The sequence below is a fragment of the Ursus americanus genome, chromosome 13 (genome assembly GCF_024610735.1).
Source record: "Ursus americanus isolate L20-20 chromosome 13, mUrsAme1.1.p, whole genome shotgun sequence".
Lineage (NCBI taxonomy): Eukaryota > Metazoa > Chordata > Mammalia > Carnivora > Ursidae > Ursus > Ursus americanus.
In genome coordinates this window covers 31,216,729-31,236,750 of record NC_142139.1, presented here as the reverse complement: position 1 = coordinate 31,236,750, position 20,022 = coordinate 31,216,729, and the positions used below count along the sequence as shown (strand labels likewise).

Below are 20,022 nucleotides of genomic sequence, written 5' to 3'. Positions count from 1 at the left end.
CCTAGAACCATGCTGAGTGGATGGAAACACGGGCAGGAAACAGCCTGGATCCCTGAGTCACCACATGGAAGATGGCTGCTCTGGAGTCAGCCAAACTGCACACAAATTTGTGTGAGAAATAAACCTTTATTGGGCAGGTCTCAGATTTGGGGTTTAATTTGTTATCATAGCAAAGCCTAATCTAACACACTGGGTTGCCAGAGAAGAGGTGAACGCTCATGCAAGGGGTCGTGGAAGGCATTCTCCTGGATATCTGCATCTCCTCAGTCACCTTAGGTCTTTTCTAGGATAAACATTTTCCACGTTTTTAAAACTTTGTCAACATCATTTTTAATTAATAGATCTCCTATGCCATACTTTATTTGACTATTTTTGGACATTTAGGCTGTGCATATAGATTTTTTTGCTCTGATAAATAGCTATTATGTAGACCTGGGGTCACATTTCAGGTTATTTCCTTGTTTCTGAGGTTATGAATTCAAATTGCCTACGTGTTTTCCATAAAGCGCTACTGAAGGAGTTTTCCAGTCAGTCAGAGGTAAGAATATCTCAAGCAACAATAACTAGCAGTAACCTGGAATTGACAGAGCATAGTGCACAGCCGGGGATAATGGTATAGAGGTATAGATCATAGAGGACCTGAGTGCCCACCTGGGTAATAGCCAGGAGCTGGGGGCCTGCTAAGGGGTTCAGCATTTGCTGTACATATAGCATGTGACACCATGTGGAATGTAGCTCAGAGGGATCTGACAGGAGCTGGGGGCCAGTGAGGAGACCGTTACTAAGTCAAGGTAAGAAATGCTGAAGGCCTGAATGGCAGCGTTGGCACTGGGAATGTAGAGAGCTTGATCTAGTCAGGAGAGATTTGGGAAGTAAACCCCCCATGAGACAGCATTCGGAGTAGTTGAAAATGGCTGCCCATATCAGCTGGTGACTGGTAGATACATCTATATTTGTTTGTTTAAAACATGCCCATATCTTTCCATTCTGATTCTAAACAATAGAAAAAAGTCCAGCAAGTAGCATCATTACTCAAAAACTGTAACAGAAGAAACAGATTTCAAGCACTGAAACAGATTTTATTATTCAAAAAACAACAACAAAAAACCCAAACCTTGAGGACCAGCTTTGGCTTATCTTTTTAAGATTTTCTTCTGAGTTATTGGCCCCAGAACATGCCCATAACTTGGTCGTTTAGGCAGAGTTCTTTTGAATAGATAATTGTTGGTAAGGGCTATGTTGCCCTGCCTCTTCCTCTTCTCGCCATTTTAGGAATGAGACCGAATTTCAACTGTGTCGGTTTAAGAGCTCTCTTTGGTAGCTGTGGACATAGAAGATATCATACTGTCCTTTTTTTTTTTTTAAACAAAAGTCTACAGTTTTACAAAGATCAGAGCACAAGTAACACCATTTGTTTTGAAAGAGATGAAATGGAGACTTAAACACAATAATATGCCAAATTATAAATCAAAAAAGAAGACGTGGTTACTGTTAGAGTATAGAACAAATTTATAGTGAAGGACTAATGAAGTTTATATGTGCAAATTGGGGCAATAGATACTCTAACTTACAAAGGAATTTCTGGTGACATTTCAATATCTGAGTCAGACAGAACCTAAAAGGGTTAGGCCTGGGAATTTGGAAAAGGAATGTTTTGGAGGGCTGTTGAAAAGTCAATGCTGAAATTTGTTCTACGGGTTTTGATGAATTCTTTGAAAGGCCTGTTACAGATGCTGACAGTCGGCAAGATGCCCATACATCATCCCTGTCCAGTCAGCCAGCCAGCTGCTTTCCTTTCTCAGTTAATGTAACTGAGAGAGAGTTTTAACATGGACCTCATTATTGCCTCCTCAAATGTTACAATCCATTAACTCCTGTGCTCTAGGACAGGCGACATTTTCCTCTACCAGAGAAACAGCTCTGGGAGACATCTAGTATAAAGTCCATGGCAAACAGTAGAGGGATCCACTGGTAAAAGTTTCTGAACAAGCATGCCTCCTATGACTTCCAGACTGACTTGCCTGGCAAGGCCCAGCCCCCTTAAAATCAAATTAGTAAGTTGTACTGAGCTAATGGAGATGTTAGCCACTAAGAATGGCTTGCATCCAATGGGCCTCCCTGGAAAACTGTTCACTATGTCTCAGGGAATTTTCTTGTTTTCGTTGGATGCCTCCAACCCAACCCACTTGGCCAGTTCATAGGCTCCCCTGCTTCTCCTGAAACTCTGATGGGAGAGCCAGGTGTTGGATCCTTTAATGACAACACGAGAAAATATCGCAGTTCAGTCCTGATATTCATCTGTGAACTTCCCTTTTTTAGGGGCAAAGGGTCTTTCATTCACTCTCCCTGCCAGATACTACAGGGTCATAATAAACCACATAACATAAAAATAACTTATTATCTCATATAAAAATGAACATCATTTTAATATTTGAAAACTTTAAAAATCACAATCGAGTTTTACTGAAAGTACTAAAAATAGGTACTAGCCCCTTAAGATTTTTAATGCCAGGGGCCAGTCTGATTGTAAGATGAGTCAAATAAACTGAATGTCTGTGGACATTTTCTGTGGACAGAAAATTCCAAACTGTTTATGAGTAAAAATAATATATATATATATTACATATATAAAGCTCTGTAATGTGATCAGGATTCTGACTATGAGTCCTAGAACTTATGAAGCAGGAAACAAAGGGGTGCTTCCTAGCCAGGCAGAAATGGTCTATCCTGACTTTACCCTGCCATGCCTGTTACGTAGGCTTGATTAGGAGCAGATTTTTTTCCAAGTTCCTTTTTTTTTTAAAAGAGCGATGAGTATTGGCTGATTTTCATGAGGTTTGACTTATCCTTTCATGCGCATGTTAGGCAGATTAGATTATTGGTCATCATTTTCACAGCTGTTCTTTATAGATGTGATTTTTAAAATAACTTCAAGGTTTATTGCTAATTGTGGGAAATTTTGAAAATAGAAGTATAAGGGAGTAAACAAATCTAATCTCACCACCGAGAAGTAATCATTATTAATGATCGGTAGATCAATTTTTTCTAATGCATAGATGTAAGCATCACATGTATATTGTCAAACATTGTAGAGGCAGGCCATTAATACAATTTTTGTCTACTTTGTTATTTGACATTAAAAAGTAAGCATTTTGCTATAACTTTAGAAATTATTTTAAGGGACACCTGGGTGGCACAGTCAGTTAAGCATCTCACTCTTGGTTTCAGCTCAGGTCGTGATCTCAGGGTCATGATCGAGCCCCATGTGGAGTTCCATGCTCAGTGCAGAGTCTGCTTCGGATTCTCTCTTCCTCCCACTCGTGTTCTCTCTCTCTCTCTCTCTCAAATAAATAAAGTAATCTTTAAAATAAAAAAGAAATTATTTTAAAATACTTTAGTGGTTGCATAATATAGTCCATTATTGGAGTTTATTTTAACTGCCCCCTACTGGTCAGCAAATAAATTGCTTCTAGTCTTCACCATTACAAAATCACGACCTTAATTGTTTATATTTTTTTCTGTATTTATCCCTCAAACTACATTCCTAACAGTAAATTTACTGGGTTAGAAGTGATAAGTTTTGCCTAACTGCTTTCCTGAAAGGTGGTAATGATTTACTCCCCACTAGCGGGATGAGAGCGTGCTTATGTTAGTGAAACTTCAGAACCGCGGAGCAGCATGGTTTAAGCATCTTTCTCATCTGATAGCCAAGTATAAAGAGAGTGCTTAGTTTTGGTTCCCATGTCTTTGATTTCTCTGAGACGTTACTATTAACTACCATAGTACTCTGTACTTAATCCATACTGTTGACCAAATCGTAAATCATATCTGATGTAAATTGTCATTGGCTGTAAGACGCTTCCTAATTTCAGAGATGTTAATTTGGGGGGGGTGGTATGGCCTAGAATTGGTAAAATATGATATTGACTATTTTTAATATTTGTTTTCATATTTTTAGTAAATAGTATTTCTCATTTTTTTCTCATTTGTTTTTATTTTGTTTTTATAATGCTTTTTGACTAAAAAAAAAGTACTTTATAAAATTTATGAATTTTATCCTTTGTTTATCTCTTTAATGCTTCCCTATCAAGAAATAAGATAACTGATCAATTAATTAATTGTATTTTTCAAATTTATCTGAAATTTTGTGGGTATAAAGCATCTCAATAGTCACTGCATATGAAAACTATTATTTAGAACACTCATTTTTTCAGAAATGTAATTTTACATACTCTGCCAAATTATAAGTTATATGGTGTGGTGGGAGTTTAAAATTTCATAGTTGCTTTGGAAATTTGTTTGACAATTTCTACTAAAGTTAAACACATACTACCCTCTAATTTAGCAATTCCACTCTTAGATCTGTCGCCAGGAAAATGAATGCATATGTTCGCAGAAAGACTTGTACAAGAATGGTCATAGCATGTTTGCTCATAATGGGCAAAAAAAAAAAGAAAAAAAAAAAAGAAAATAACCCAAATGTCTAACAACAGGTAAATCTAGATCAGTTTGGTATTTACATGCAATGGAATATTACTCAGCAATAAAAAGAAATAAGCTATTGCTGTATATCAAAGCACAGATAATTCTGAAAACATCTTGTTGGGCAAAAGAAGCCAGGTAAAAATAAATACGTACTTTATGATTCCATTTATATGAAATTCGGTCACAGGCAAAGCTAGTGCGTGGTGACCGAAGTCATAATGGTGGTTTCATGGCAAGGAGTGGGTATTGACTGGTAGGGAGAGGAGAGAACTGTCTGGAGGTGATGGAAACAGTATCCATATCTGGATATTTGTACATAAATATATACATATACACACTCAGAAAACCAAGCTTTCTTAAGATCTGTGCAATTTACTGTTTATTATACCTTCATTTCAAATAATGGAAAAAAAAAATGTCTTAAGCACCAAAGAAGCTATGTTGTGGACTTTTTTAAAAAGCAGTTCACTGGGGCGCCTGGGTGGATCAGTCGTTAAGCATCTGCCTTCGGCTCAGGGCGTGATCCCAGGTCTCTGGGATCGAGCCCCGCATCGGGCTCCATGCTCTGCTGGAAGCCTGCTTCTTCCTCTCCCACTCCCCCTGCTTGTGTTCCCTCTCTCGCTGGCTGTCTCTCTCTCTCTCTGTCAAATAAATAAATAAAATCTTTAAAAAAATAAAAATTAAAAAATTAAAAAATAAAAAGCAGTTCACTTTGTACATTAGTCAGAATTACATAAAACTTAAACTCAAAGTTTGTTGATGGTGTTTTCTAGTAATTTTTTCTTTGATTCCTTCGGGTTTACATGTATACACTGCCAAAAATTAGTGATCACTTAATCTAAGGGATTAAGGGAAGGAAACATGAATGGAAATGGCAGTGCTGATAAATGATGTCTGATGAGTTATTTTCTGTTGTACTTTCGACAGAGAAAATGCTGCCGTAGGAAAGAAGTCTCGAACTGTAATAACCTTGTTAAATATGGCATTCTGACTTCAAATGTCCTGATCGCCAGTTATATTAATCAACTAGACGCACGGGACGAATGCCAACCAGCTTTGCTGACCCAGCCAAACGATATAATTAGACCAGGGTCAAGTTTTAAGCAGAGAGCCACCCTGTACCAGAACCTAACAGAGTGAGACACCTATAAAATGAGGGTTTCTGCAATTCCCTTGGAACTTGCATTCCCAAAGGATCCATTTCTTCCATTGTAGCTAAAACAGAAATTGAGTGTAGTCAAGAGAGGATCTTAGGATTTGAAGTTTTGTTGGGTTTTCTTTAATGCTCTTTAAACCTAATGCTGTGGGCAACTAGGTGAAATGAAGTGGCTGTTTATTACAATACTTTAACTTTGAAAAGCACTCTGCTGTTTATATATAAAGCTCCCTTACATATAATGTCTAGTTTCATCTCAAAGCACCCTATACCAGAGGTAAAGCGGGTACCATTAATGCTCCTTTATTTTACTAAAAGAAACCCTTAACTCAGAGAGGCTGGTCACAGGGCCCAAAGCAAAGCCAGGTTCTCTGACTTCGGGGCCAGTGTTCTTTCCACTGTAAATCTGGCAGAAGATCTGACACCTTTGCCCCGCCCTCGGCTCTGGGAATATGGTTTTGCCTAAGTCGGCTCCAGAAAACCCCATCTCACTCTAAGCCAAATGCGGGAGCACCCCGAGGGAAATGAATCGAATGGAGGCTAGCTTTAAGGGTTTTACTTTCTCCACAGTGGTTCCAGGCTTGGTTGTGTGGCCCTGAAAACAGGCCAGCTTTCTTCATAGGAAGGCAGTGCCGGTGCTTGTGAGGGAAGTAGTAATGTCCTTCAGTGAATTCTTTTTCTTTCCCTCCATCAGGTAAAACTGCTAACATAGTGTATTAGCTTGCCAAAACAAAGTAATTATGTTTTTAAACAATAGCCAGAATATGGTTACTGCTGGCTCTGTGTGAGAGCTCTTTTTTTCCTTTTTCCTTTTCCTTTTCTTCTTTTTTGTTTTCAACAGTGTTTCCATAACCTAAATAGGGGGGAATCAGGGAAATGCAGTTTCTCATAATAGGTCCACAGGTTTCAGACCAAGCCCAATAGCAGAGTCACCCCCCCCCCCCCAGTGAGGCACTGGGCCAGTTGGATAGGGTTACAACAGGGAGGGGCTGGTGTCTGCTTACCTGGCCTGATCCACACCATGCCCCAAAACACCACATTACCACATTGTCACCACTGCAAGGACTTTCTGTATAGGAGACATAGAAAAATGAGACGGTGTGGAAGGAAATAACTTGATGACCAGAAGCCCATCATCACAAGGAGGAAGGGAAATCGAGCTCAGCTCCGTGATTCTTTTCCTCAGTGTTCATACCTCTCGGCTACTCAGCCCACCTAGATTATTTCAAAATGCTGATTTGGAGCCATCCTTTCCAGCTTTAGTTCCTGTTCTTACTTTTTAAATAGTCTAGTTTTCAACCCCACTGAGTTTCTCATACCTATCATGCTACTGCTGCTGTCTTTATTTACGTAAATTCCTTCTCCTCAGAGCCTTGCTTCCACTCCACACTTGAAAGTTCTTCCCATCCTACAGTTTCCTGATTTCCTCACAAAGTAACTGCTCCCTTCCTTGAATTCTGTGATACTTTTATTTGTATCTCTTTATGACCCATCCCTTCATATGTTTTACTAATATCACTTAATACAGTTAATGGCACCGTTATCCACTGAACATGTACTAGCCAAGCACTTAACCAACAAGTATTTAATCCTTACAACAACCTGGTGTGGTGTTTTCTTGCCAGGATAGCCAAGGTTTTGCAACAGCACCAACACCACCGAAAAGTCCCAACGCTCAGTGGCTATAACACAACAGAGATTTCTTATGTTTTGTGTTTATTTGTGCATCAACAAAGAGTGTATTCTCGTGGCTGTCGGGTGACAAAGCAGTTACCATCTCGAACATTGTAAATTTTGACAGGTCAGTAATTAAATCCCATGGCCTGAAGTGAAATCTGTTATTTCTTTCTTTCTTTCTTTCTTTTTTAATCTTGCCAGAATTAGTTACATAGCCATGGCTACCAACAGGAGAGCCTGTACTCATCCCATGTGCTTGAAAGATGCAGAGGTAGCGAATTGGATGAATTATATTAATGAGTGCCTCAAATGGGTACTCGTATCCTCATTTTACAGGCAAAGAAACTAAGTTTCAGAGAGGGTAAGGGTTATCTCAGGACTGTAGCCAAACTGTGTCAAAAATGAAACTTGTTCTACCTCCCAAGCCTGAGCTTGTAACCTCTACACAGTACGGACTGTGCATCTTCCTATCAGCCTATCAATTCTTTGTTAAAAGCACCTCACCGGAGGGATGCATGTCTGACTCATCTTTGCAGCCCCAATGCCTTGCACAGTGCTCTGTATAAAGTAGTACTATATAACTATTATGCACTAATGAATTTGTTCTTCTGTGTTGATATTCCTACTTTTTCTGAGAATGCAACATCCCAAGTAGTGAGTTCTGGCATCAGCTTAAGAATCTCTTCAGCAACATACAGAAGTACTCTTCCAGATTTTCTCACGTATAGCTAAGAAATGTACCTTCCATACTGTATTCAAGTGCTGCTGTGTCAACGAAGTTCTTTTTTCACTAACAAGGATGGAAATAACCTACTGGTCTGCATAACATAGCACAGGAGAAAATGTAGAGAAATCCCATGACACATTGAATGCCTGGGTTGCTAGTTATTGGACCACAGGCATGGCATTTGGGCCGAAGAAAATGCACAACGTTTCCATGTGTCTTTCAAAGCTGTGACAGTCAAGAGTCTGGTGAAGTTCTCATTGAATTCACCTGATTTTAGGAGCAGCTAGACAAATGGAATCCTGTAAGAAAATCAATGAGAACAATTTAGATTTCTTTTGTCCTCTGGGGAGGAATAGAATACATTTCTCCTATGCAACACCCGTGACACTGTCTGGGCTCAGTCGTCATTCTCTAAGTGCCATCCTCACTGCCGTTTTGGTCATCTAACCTAGTAATGCTTGTGCTCAGATCCATAAATCAGTGTTCCCAAAATGAGATGTGCATAAAAGGAATGGCTGTGTGTGATGTCTACCAGGCAGTCTAGGCAGAGCATAGCCTCATCAATGCCCCTGATGTTCTTGTTGGGAGCCACTGGCCCCCAGAAGAAGGCAGAATTGTTTCACATTTTAGAATCCATAAAAATTAAGAGAAGTGCTTCCTGGGGTGCCTGGGTGGCTCAGTCGTTAAGCGTCTGCCTTCGGCTCAGGGTGTGATCCCAGCATTCTGGGATCGAGCCCCACATCAGGCTCCTCTGCTGGGAGCCTGCTTCTTCCTCTCCCACTCCCCCTGCTTGTGTTCCCTCTCTCGCTGGCTGTCTCTATCTCTGTCGAATAAATAAATAAAATCTTTAAAAAAAAAAAAAAAAGAGAGAAGTGCTTCCTGAGTGAGCTCTACCACGGAAAGCTCACTTACAAGGAATAAGAACTAAATTGTTGTTAATTAAATCATGACTTAGGGGAAATGGACTTTCAGAATTCATTTTTTCAGCAAACAATACTGAAAAGTATATCTTATTCTAGGTACTCTGCTAGGTTTTGGAGATAGAAATCCTTTGACTCTGCCCTCCCAGTGTGTCTCAAACTCACTTGGGACGAAGAACAGGAAAGCAGGGTGAATCCTGAGCCTGCGGGGCTGTGTTCACCGTTTAGAGCTGGTATCTGTTCTGATCCATCAGTGCCTTTGCTGTACCAGTTGTTAAAATACTGTTAATTTCACCTATGTAAATAAGTGATTTAAAAAAAAACAAAAAACAAAAAACAAAACAACCAGGGGTGCCTGAGTGGCTCAGTCAGTTAAGCATCCGACTCTTGATTTCTGCTCAGGTCATGATCTCAGGGTCATGAGATTGAGCCCTGTGTCTGGCTCCATTCTGGGCGTGGAGCCTGCTTAAGATTCTCTCTCTGCCGCTCACCCTTCCCTCTCTTAAAAACAAACAAACAAACAAACAAAAAACCCATGGTACTTTGGCTTCTAATGTGCCAGATAGTATTCTAAATATTTTATATTTTTCATCCTTTTTTCTTTTACAACTTAAATTTCTTCTCAGTTTAAAGACCTAAATCTAAACCAGATTCTTTTTTTGCAGGATAAATGGAATTATGCATTTCAATATTGGTGCAGTCTGCCATATTGCTCTCATAGAAGGTTAGACCAATTTATGTTCCCACCAAAAGTATATGAGTGTTTACCCCATTGCCAGCACAAGCTATTATCAAATTTAAAAATAAATGCAAATTATCCACAAAAATATTTCATTGTTTTAATTTCTGTTTTTCTTATTTTAGTTAGGAAACACTTCTGCAACTATTTTTTTAAGATTTTATTTATTCGTTTAATTGAGAGAGAGAACATGTGAGTGTGAGCAGGAGTGGGGGAGGGGAAGGAGCAGAGGGAGAGGGAGAGAATCTCCAGTAGACTCTACACGGAGTATGGAGCCTGACACGGGGCTCGATCCCACGACCCTGAGGTCGTGACCTGAGCCGAAACCAAGAGTCCAATGCTTAACTGACTGAGCCACCCAGGAGCACCACTTTTGCAAGTGTTTTAACACATTTATCTGAAGTCTTAATTTCAGTTTGGGCAAAAATATCAGCAAGGAATATTCTTTCATCAACAGTAATTATGCATTTGTGAACATGTATTAGAACAAATAAGACAATTTTAAGATATCTGAATATAAGATCAACATGTAATCAGTGGTTTCCAATTCATTGGAATGATATTAGCGAAGCAGCACCAAAACTATGTATCTTTTTTCCTTTCTTTCTTTTTACCTTTTGACCTCCTCACCCATTTCTCCCACCTGCTACCGGCAACTTAACAATTTGGTCTCTATATCTATTTGTTGTCTAGCTGTTGTTGTTGCTGTCTTTGTTTTTTGAATTTCACATACAAGAGACGTCATACAATATTTATCTTTCTCTGACTTATTTAACTTAGTCTAATGCTCTCCAGGTTCATTTATGTTGTCACAAATGGTGAGATTTCATTCTTTTTGTGGCTGAGTAATATATTCCATTGTGTGTGAGAGAGAGAGAGTGTGTGTGTACACCATATTTCTTTATCCATTCGTCCATTGGTGGACACTTAGGTTGCTCCCCTATCTTGGCTGTTATAGGTAATGCTACAAGGAATGTGGAGGTGCAGATGTCTTTTTGAGTTCATGTTTTTGTTTTCTTCGGACAAAGACCCAGAAGGGGAATTGTTAGATCATATATGATAGTTCTATTTGTAATCTCTGAGGAGCCTCCATACTGTCTTCCACAGCGGCTGCAGCAGTTCGCATTCCCACCAACAGCGCGTGCTGGCCCCCTTTCCTCCGCATCCTCGCCAACGCTTGCTATGTCTTGTAATGTCTTGAAAAAAAGCCATTTTAACAGGTGTGAGGTGATATCTCATTATGGTTTCAATTTGGATATCTCTAATGATCAGTGATATTGAGCGTCCTTTCATGATTTGTTGGGCATCTGGATATCTTCTTTAGAAAAATGTCTATTCAGATCGTCAGCCCATGTTTTAATTAGACTATGTTTTGCTGTCAGGTTGTATGAATTCTTTATATATTTTGGATATTATCAGGTACATGACTTGCAAATATCTTCTCTCATTCAGTAGGTTGCCTTTTTGTTTTGTTGAGGTTGCCCTTGTTCTGCAGAAGCTTTTTTTAGTTTGATGTCATCTCACTTGTTTATTTTATTCTATTTGTTTTTTGTTTTGTTTTGCTTTGCTTTTGTTGCTTTTTGCCTTTCATGTCAGAGTCAAAAAATCATTGCCAAGCCCTATGTCAAGGAGCTCACCGGCTGTGTTTTCTTCTAAGGGTTTATGGTTTCAGGTCTTATGTTTAGGTCTTCAGTCCATTTCGAGTTAATTTTTGTGTGTGGTGTAAGATAGGGGTAGACTTCTCGTTCTTTGGCTGCCCAGTGTTCCTGTCACCATTTGTTGCAGGGGCTGCACTTCCCCATTGTGTATTCCTGGCTTCTTTGTCATAAATTAATTGACCGTATTTGCATGGGTTTATGTCTGGCTCTCTGTTTTGTTCCACTGATCTACGTGTGTCTGTTTTTATGCCAATACCATACTGTTTCAACTATTATAGCTTCGTAATATAATTTGAAATCAGAGAGCATGATGCTTCCAGCTTTGTTCTTTTTCAAGATTGCTTTGGCTATTTGGGGTTTTGTGTATGTAGATCCATATAAATTTGGGGGTTATTTATTCTATCTCTTTGAAAATTAACAATGGAATTTTGATAGGGATTGTATTGAATCTGTAGATTGCTTTGAGTAGTATGGATTTTTAACAATATTGAATTCTTCCAATCTATGAGCACAGAGTATCTTTCTGTTTATGTCTGTCTTCAGTTACTGTCCATATCTTATAATTTTCAATGTACAGGTCTTTCACCTCCTTGGATAAATTTATTCCTTGGTATTTTTTTGATGCAATTATAAATGGGATTTTTTTCTTAATTTCTCTTTCTAACAGTTCACTGTTAGTATATAGAAGTGCAACTGATTTTTGTGTATTGATTTTTGTGTCCTGAAACTTTACTGAATTCATTTATTCTAACAGTTTTTGTTGGAGTCTTTAGGATTTTCTACATATAATATCATGTCATCTACAAATAGTGACAGTTTTGCTTCTTCCTTTCCACTTTCAATGCCATTATTTTTCTTGCCTAATCGTGAAGTCTAGGACTTCAATACTGTGTTAAATAAAAGTGGTAGAAGTGGGCATCCTTGTCTTTTTCCTGATTTTAGAGGAAAAGCTGTCAGCTTTTCACTGTTGCATATAACGTTAGCTGTGTTTGTCATATATGGTCTTTTTTTTTTTTAAGATTTTATTTATTTATTTGACAGAGATAGAGACAGCCAGCGAGAGAGGGAACACAAGCAGGGGGAGTAGGAGAGGAAGAAGCAGGCTCATAGCAGAGGAGCCTGATGTGGGGCTCGATCCCATAACGCCGGGATCCCGCCCTGAGCCAAAGGTAGACGCCCAACCGCTGTGCCACCCAGGCGCCCCTGTCATATATGGTCTTTATTATGTTGAGGTACCTTCCCGCTATACCTTCTTAGTTGAGAGTTTTTATCATAAATGGATGTTGAATTTTGTCAGATGCTTTTGCTGCATCCATTGAGATGATCATATGATTTTTATCCTTCATTTTGCTAATGTGGTATAACATACTGACTGATTTGTGGGTCATCCCCTGATTGGTGTGCATCCTTGGAATAAATCCCACTTGATCATGGTGTATGACCCCTTTAATGTATTGTTGAATTTGTTTTTCTAGTATTTTGTTGAGGCTTTTGGCATCATATCATGTTCATCAGGGTCATTGGCTTATATATATATTTTTTGTGGTGTCCTTCTCTGGTTTTGGTATCAGAACAGTGCTGGTATTATAAAATGACTATAGAAGAGCTCCCTCCTCTTCTATTTTTTGGGAGAGTTTGAGAAGGATTGATGTTAATTTTTCTTTGAATGTTTAGTACATTGCACCAATGCAGCCATCTGGTCCTGGACTTTTATTTGTTGGGAAGTTTTTTTTTTTTTTTTTTTTTTAATAATGATTTTTTATTATATTATGTTAGTCACCATACAGTACATCCCCGGTTTTCAATGTAAGGCTCGATGATTCATTAGTTGTGTATAACACCCAGTGCACCATGCAATATGTGCCCTCCTTACTACCCATCACCGGCCTATCCCATTCCCCCACCCCCCTCCCCTCTGTAGTCCTCAGTTTGTTTCTCATAGTCCATAGTCTCTCATGTTTCATTCCCCCTTCTGATTACCCCCCCTTCTTTATCCCTTTCTTCCCCTACTGATCATTCTAGTTCTTATGTTCCATAGATGAGAGAAATCATATGATAGTTGTCTTTCTCTGCTTGACTTATTTCACTTAGCATTATCTCCTCCAGTGCCGTCCATGTTGTAGCAAATGTTGAGAACTCGTTCTTTCTGATGGCTGAGTAATATTCCATTGTATATATGGACCACAACTTCTTAATCCAGTCATCTGTTGAAGAGCATCTCGGCTCCTTCCACGATTTAGCTATTGTGGACATTGCTGCTATGAACATTGGGGTGCATATGGCCCTTCTCTTTACTACGTCTGTATCTTTGGGGTAAACACCCAGTAGTGCAATGGCTGGATCATAGGGTAGCTCAATTTTTAACTTTTTAAGGGACCTCCACACGGTTTTCCAGAGTGTTGGGAAGTTTTTTATTACTGATTCAATCTCCTTGCTAGTAATCGGTCTGTTTAGATTTCCTACTTCATCATTATTCACTCTTGCAGATTGTATGTTTCTGGAAACACATCCGTTTCTTCTAGGTTGCCCAATTTGTTGGCATGAAATTGTTCATACTGGTTTCTTATGAGCCTTTGTATTTCTGTGGTATCAGTTGTAACATTTCTTTCATTTCTGATTTTCAGTCGTCTCCCTGTTTTTCTTGGTGAGTCCAGCTAAAGACTTGTTGATTTTATCTTTTCAAAGACCAGGTCTTAATTTCATTTATCTTCTTTATTGTCCTTTTAGTCTCTATTTCATTCATTTCTGCTCTGATCATTGTTATTTTCTTTGGTCTACTAACTTTGGGCTTCATTTTTTCTTCCTTATGTCCTTTGTCCTTTGATTGTTATAACAGCCCTCTGAGGGATTATCACAAACAATATCACTTCAGAGGGTTGTTACATCAATTAAAGGATATTGTCATAAAAAACAAAAGAGAAAACTGAAACACAGGCAAGTTAAATTACTTACTCAAGGTCACAAAGCTAAGGAGTGGTGGTCAAACTCCAAAATTCAGAACACATACTCAGCTACTGCAGCTTATGTAGGAAAACACAATAGGGCAAAAAGGAACAGAAACTAACTCTCCCTGGCAGAGTTTCGAGAAAAGGGATGGGATGTTCAGAGAAGAGAAGGGATATCTGAGCTATGACTTGAAACATGAGCAAGATTTGACACACCAGGGGGAAAAAATTGAGAAGGGCATTCCAGAGTGATGGCGAAAGTATGGGGTAAATGTGGGGGCATAACAGAAGATGTGACAAGTGCCAGATTGGGTGAGCCTTCTGTGTGCTCTGTGTTCATGCATCTTGACTTGGTGCTATGGGGGGGGGAGGGGCAGCTGGAGCATTCCAAGTCTGCAGAGTGATGTTTGTATTTCAGAAAGCTAAAGCAAGAAAGGGAAACCAGACCATGTCAAGAAAGCCCTGAAAAAAAGTTGGGTATAACTTTCTCTGGTACTTCATAATTCAAACATGAAAATCTTGTGGAAAGGTGATAGAGCTTGCCAACGCAACATTTACCAGATCCGTTGGGCAGTGGAGAATGGAGGAGTACAGAGCATTTAGAGGCCAGTGTTAGCCTCTTCCCAAATAAATCAAGCAAACTAATATCTAAGTATAGTCCTGATGAGGCCAATGTTTGACAGCTTTTCCCTTTTGGAGCCAAGTGAATATACTTAAGGCAGATCACTTGTCCCCTTGGTCTTGCCTGATCCCCAACCCCTGTAAGATGCTATCTCCTTAAAGCTGAACCACAAAAATACATTGGGAAAGAGTAACAGTTTGAATTCCCCCACCCCACCCCAACCCCCCACCCACGACAGTCAGTAGGGGAAGGAGGGTGGTGGAGCGCAGAATTAGGTAAAACCACTGGCTGTCAGACTGGGTTTGAGCTCTAGCTCGGCAGCGTACTAGCTCTTTGGAGAGTTGAACTTACTTCGATGACCTTCAGCTTACTCCTCCATAAAATGGGAATAATAATTTCTACCTCACAGAGCCGTTATGAACTAATAATGTATACAGCGTGCCTGGTACAACGTAGGCATTTAGTAACCAGTAGATATTTATTAATTAAATTAAATTTGTGTTTATTAATTTAAAAACTCTGACTTCATTGACAACTTTACAAATAAGATTCTGAGGCTCTGAGAAAATATCCTGACTACCCATAGAAGCACTAGATGCATCCTATTTAAATAGTTCATGTTGCCTGGGTCCCTGAGAGACTCGTGTTCTTTGATAACCATGTCACTGAAGGGAATGAAGCAGCTTGTATTGGTGCTAAAAGGGAAGCCACGGAATTTTACTGTCAATGTCAGGGGCTGACAAAGCCCATGAAAACGAATGAGATAGGCCAGAAGGGCTCCATTCTTCATCCATGTGGAGAAGAAAACGCTATTTAATTGGAGAGAGTGTCACACACATAGGCAAAAGGACAACAACAACAAAAAAGAATTAATAAATGTGAAAATGAGCTTAACTGGGTCATTACTGCTAAAAAAAAAAGGTGAGAACTTATTACTCATAATCAGCTCAGCGTCATGAGGCGGTTGTCAGCATCATCTTTTGTCAGGTGTTTGAAGAACTTTTTCATAAACATTTGCTTCCCTTTGATGACTACAGAGGGAGAAGAGTTTTGGTCAATCCTCTGTTGTGTTTCCAGCTTGCCAGGATTGTGAAGAGATAGACTCTCTTGTCCCATTGTTCCTCAATATGGACTTTCTCCCGCAGCCTTTGTTGAAACAGGGGAAGGAACAGTGCTGTACTGTGGATGGTACAAACAGGATGAGTTGAGATTGACTTTGTCATAGACATGTTTACTCAGCCATTGGTGCATCTCACTAAAGGCCCGATTCTTTCCCTATCTCTTTGTTTATTTATTGAGCCTAGTAACTTTTATTTTTCTTTCCATGGGGAGGGAAGAATTGTTTTGCAATTCCAATGATAAAGATGCAGTCTTCATATTTGATGGTCCACACAAGAAATATGGGGCTAGAAATAAATGAATGTTAGTTAATAATCAGCACGATCGCCCTCTGTGTCACTTTAGCACTTGGAGTTTTTGCCCTATTCTCCCTTTGATTTTTTCAAATTTGCCTTTACTTGTTAAAATGTTAAAAGTATATTCTAAAAAGTAGCAATCAGAGTAATAATATATCTAAAAACAAGATACAGTGCAGTGGTATGAATAAGATTAATGGTAGCTTATAATTAAGGAGGGCCAGGAGTTATGTTTTAAGCCTTGCGGTTATTATTTATCCCCTCTACCCCAACACACACACACACACACACACACACACACACACACGGACTCATTCACTTGCAAACTCCAAACTTTGAGGAAAATTTCACAGGTGAGCAGCTGAGTCTTGGAGACGTTAAGACTTGCCCAAGACCAAACAGCCAGAAAGCAGTGGATCCGGGAGTGTGGCTTTTCAGTGGCCTTTCTGTTGCAGTTCAGAGGGACCCACTGAAGCCCTGTGCTCCTGCATTGGTGGAGGGCCCTTGTCTTATTCATCTTTGTACCCAGCTCCTAGCACAGAACAGAATGGAACAACGGGGTGACGCAACCAGTGCTGTATTTTAGGAAGATAAATCTGGCAAGGATGAGTGGGATGAAAAGAACAGGAAAAGCTGGTGGCATGGAGAGCAGTTGAGAAGTTATTTTAATAATAAAGACCATTAACAAGATTAGGAGTGAGGGAGAAGCTTTGAGAATAGAAGGGAAGCAGAGCATGTGAAAGAGATTTAGCTAGAGGGAGGCCATGTGGCTTGATGGCGGTGCGTAGGCAGTGAGGAGTACCAGGCCTCTGGATAAGTATCCATCCATGTAGCAAATGTTTCTTGAGCATCACCTTTGTGCCAGGAACTATTCTAGAGGCCGCGGATGCAACAATGAATTAGGCAAGCAAGAATTTTGCTCTCATGGACCTTATATTCTCATTGGGGGATGTACTGGTCAGTGTTCTCCAAAGAATCCCACTGTATTGTACTATATTATATATCGTATGTATATAAGGGAGTTTTCAAGGCATTGATTTTTCAAGAAATTGGCTTAACACAATTATAGGGCTGGCAAGTCAGGAGTCTGCAGGGCAGGCCTACAGGCTAGGAATTCGGGCAGAATCTGATGCCGTGGACTGGAGGCAGAATTTCTGCTTCTTCAGAAAACCTCAGTTTTGTTCTTATGGCCTTTAACTGATTAGATAAGGCCCACCTCAATAGATTAGGATCATCTCCTCTATGTAAAGTCAACTGACTATAGATGTTAACCAGATCTGTGACATCCCCTCGATTAGGGTTTGATTGAATGACTGGGCCCTGCAGCCTAGCCAGGTTGACCCACAGAACTTACCATCACAGAGATGTCAGAATGACCAGTGCACAGAGTGGAATGCCTAGGGGCGTTCGAGAATAATTACCAGCTTTTGCGGACTGGAGACTCTGGGAAGATGTCTCTGCATGTATCTCCAGCTTCCAGGTGGGGTATCTGAGGCTTAGGGATCAGAAGAGACTTATTGAGGCTCAGACAGCTGCTGACTGGCCTCCCGTCGTTCTTACACCAGCACGTGTGCAGGAGACGCAGCAGAGGCTGCCTCCCCAGAACAGTCAGAAGGATCATGATGTCCAGCAGTTTTCCCAAAGGAACACCAGTTGATGAGCACGTTCAGATTCCAAGCTTGCTCCCCTAGTGAAGAGCCCAAACATGGGGAGGTCTGCACTGCTTCTGGGGGTCGGGGGGGTTCATCCCGCATTAGTCCCTCCCTCACTTCTGCCTGTGCCCAGCTCGGGGCTCTCGTGCCAGTCCATCATTCTGCCTAGAATGCCCTCCTTCTTCTCCCCTCCCCTCCATGCGGATAATGTCCGTGTAGCCCTCAAGTGTTCGCTTTGCCACTTCATCAGGAAGATCTCCCCTGAGTACCCGAACTAGATAAGTCTCCCAGTTATAAGCCTCCCCGAACCCCGTGTTCTTCTAATGCGATACGCGCACTGTTGTCGCTGAGTAGTTGATTTCTAGTATTTTATTAACATCTGCTCCTCCTCTTACACCCCCTAAGGGAAGAAGCCAAATCATTACCATGCTGATTCCCCACGTTGAGGACGATCCTTGGCATTTGTTACTTGTTGGCCGAATGTATGGATGTAGGAACAAATGAGTGTGATGTGTATCTTCCAAGGAATAAATCTGCGGGCATTCCAAACGATCATCTGGGAACATGATGACACATGCAGGTTGCTCCTCTCCTCCTGTTCTAATCCCCAACCTAATCCCGTCCAGTGTACAGCTAACCCCAGCCTCAGCACGTGGGTTTCTTCTCAGTTTCCATTTAAAAGCTGGCCCTTGCTGCGCTCTTCCCTTGTTTAAGGGTCCCTTTGAAGCATTTGAGCCTAAAGCCCTCTAACACAAAGTAAACGATTAGAACCGTTACTATGAAAGAAGACAAAGGCGAGAGAGAGTAAACGTATTCCGGGAATAGTGCAGCACCGAGGACGAGGTCAGGCACGGACGGGATGTCCTGCGAAGCCCTCATACTTCAGACAGACCGTTCCCTCTCTTCCTGCCCCAGGCAGGAAGTTCTGACTACTTTTGCCTGTGGTCAGGAGTCTTGTGAGTGAGAAGCAAAGCTTCTGACTCGAGCGGTCCCTGATGATCTCTTGGGCCCCTGAGAGCCAAGTTGAGTGAAAGGTCAGTTAGGAAGCCCCCCTCCTGCCCCTCCTAGTGCCCCGCTTCTGCTGGCTCGCAGGGAAGGCTCCCGGGCCTGGTGCGTGAGAGCGGCAGTGGCATTGAGCACATCAGCTGCGCCAACAGTAAAGGCTACAGGACGGCTCACTGCAGCTTCTGACTTGACAGCCAGCAGCCATCACAACATAAAATGTCATCTGTGTTGTTAAATGCTTCCAGGAGCTCTTCTGCCCTTTTGTGTAATAGCCCAAATATTAATGGAAACAAGCCTTTATTTTGCAGTTGTCTTCTGACCGTGGAAAAAGAAACTTTGGATTTATTTGCAAGTAGCCTCTGTCGAGTTATCCTCAAAGGTTTATGCAGCCTCCCTGCTTACATTCTTTCCGCTAAGCATTCTTCCTACTGAGAAAGAGAAAAGTCTCTCATTCTCTACATTTTCTAAAACTTGAAAGACTCAGTTGTGAATCACAGAGGACAGACCTGGGATCCAGACAAATTCTGACTGTAGCAGTGCAGGGTATAAGCGGAAGCTCCCTGGCCCAGGAGCTAGGAGACGGAGGTTTGAGTCTTGGCTCTGCCTCTGAGCAGTCGAGTGACCTTGGACAAGTCTCTGGGCTGTGGTGGACTAGGTCGTCTCTGCAGTTACCGCCGCTCTAAGATGTATGGTTCTCATTGCAGGCATCTTTTCCACAAGTCCTGTGTTGACCCCTGGCTTCTAGACCATCGCACCTGTCCCATGTGCAAGATGAACATTCTTAAAGCCCTAGGGATCCCGGTAAGCACAGCCCAGCCTACAGCATCGTAATGTGTGTCTTTCTGCATTACCCCCAAAGCAGGGAGAAAACATCACACGTGGATTTTCTCTGACCCCTCATCTGCACAGCAGGGGTATCATCCGCTGAGGCCCCAAGAGGACACCCATGTCTGAAAACATTTCTCCTCTCACTTCTCTCAGTTGGAGCACATCACGACCCTCTCACCACATCCACGCCTGT

The 20,022-nt window shown here is 40.9% G+C and overlaps 1 protein-coding gene across 1 annotated transcript in view; it reads left to right on the top strand.

The window, feature by feature from the left end:
- The window catches only part of RNF150 (ring finger protein 150), a 261,612-nt gene that overhangs the window by 185,834 nt on the left and 55,756 nt on the right, over positions 1-20,022 (top strand). The window contains exon 5 of the mRNA XM_045798931.2: positions 19,706-19,802. Within this exon, the coding sequence (XP_045654887.1) occupies positions 19,706-19,802 (97 nt within the window). The remainder of the gene's footprint in view (positions 1-19,705; positions 19,803-20,022) is intronic.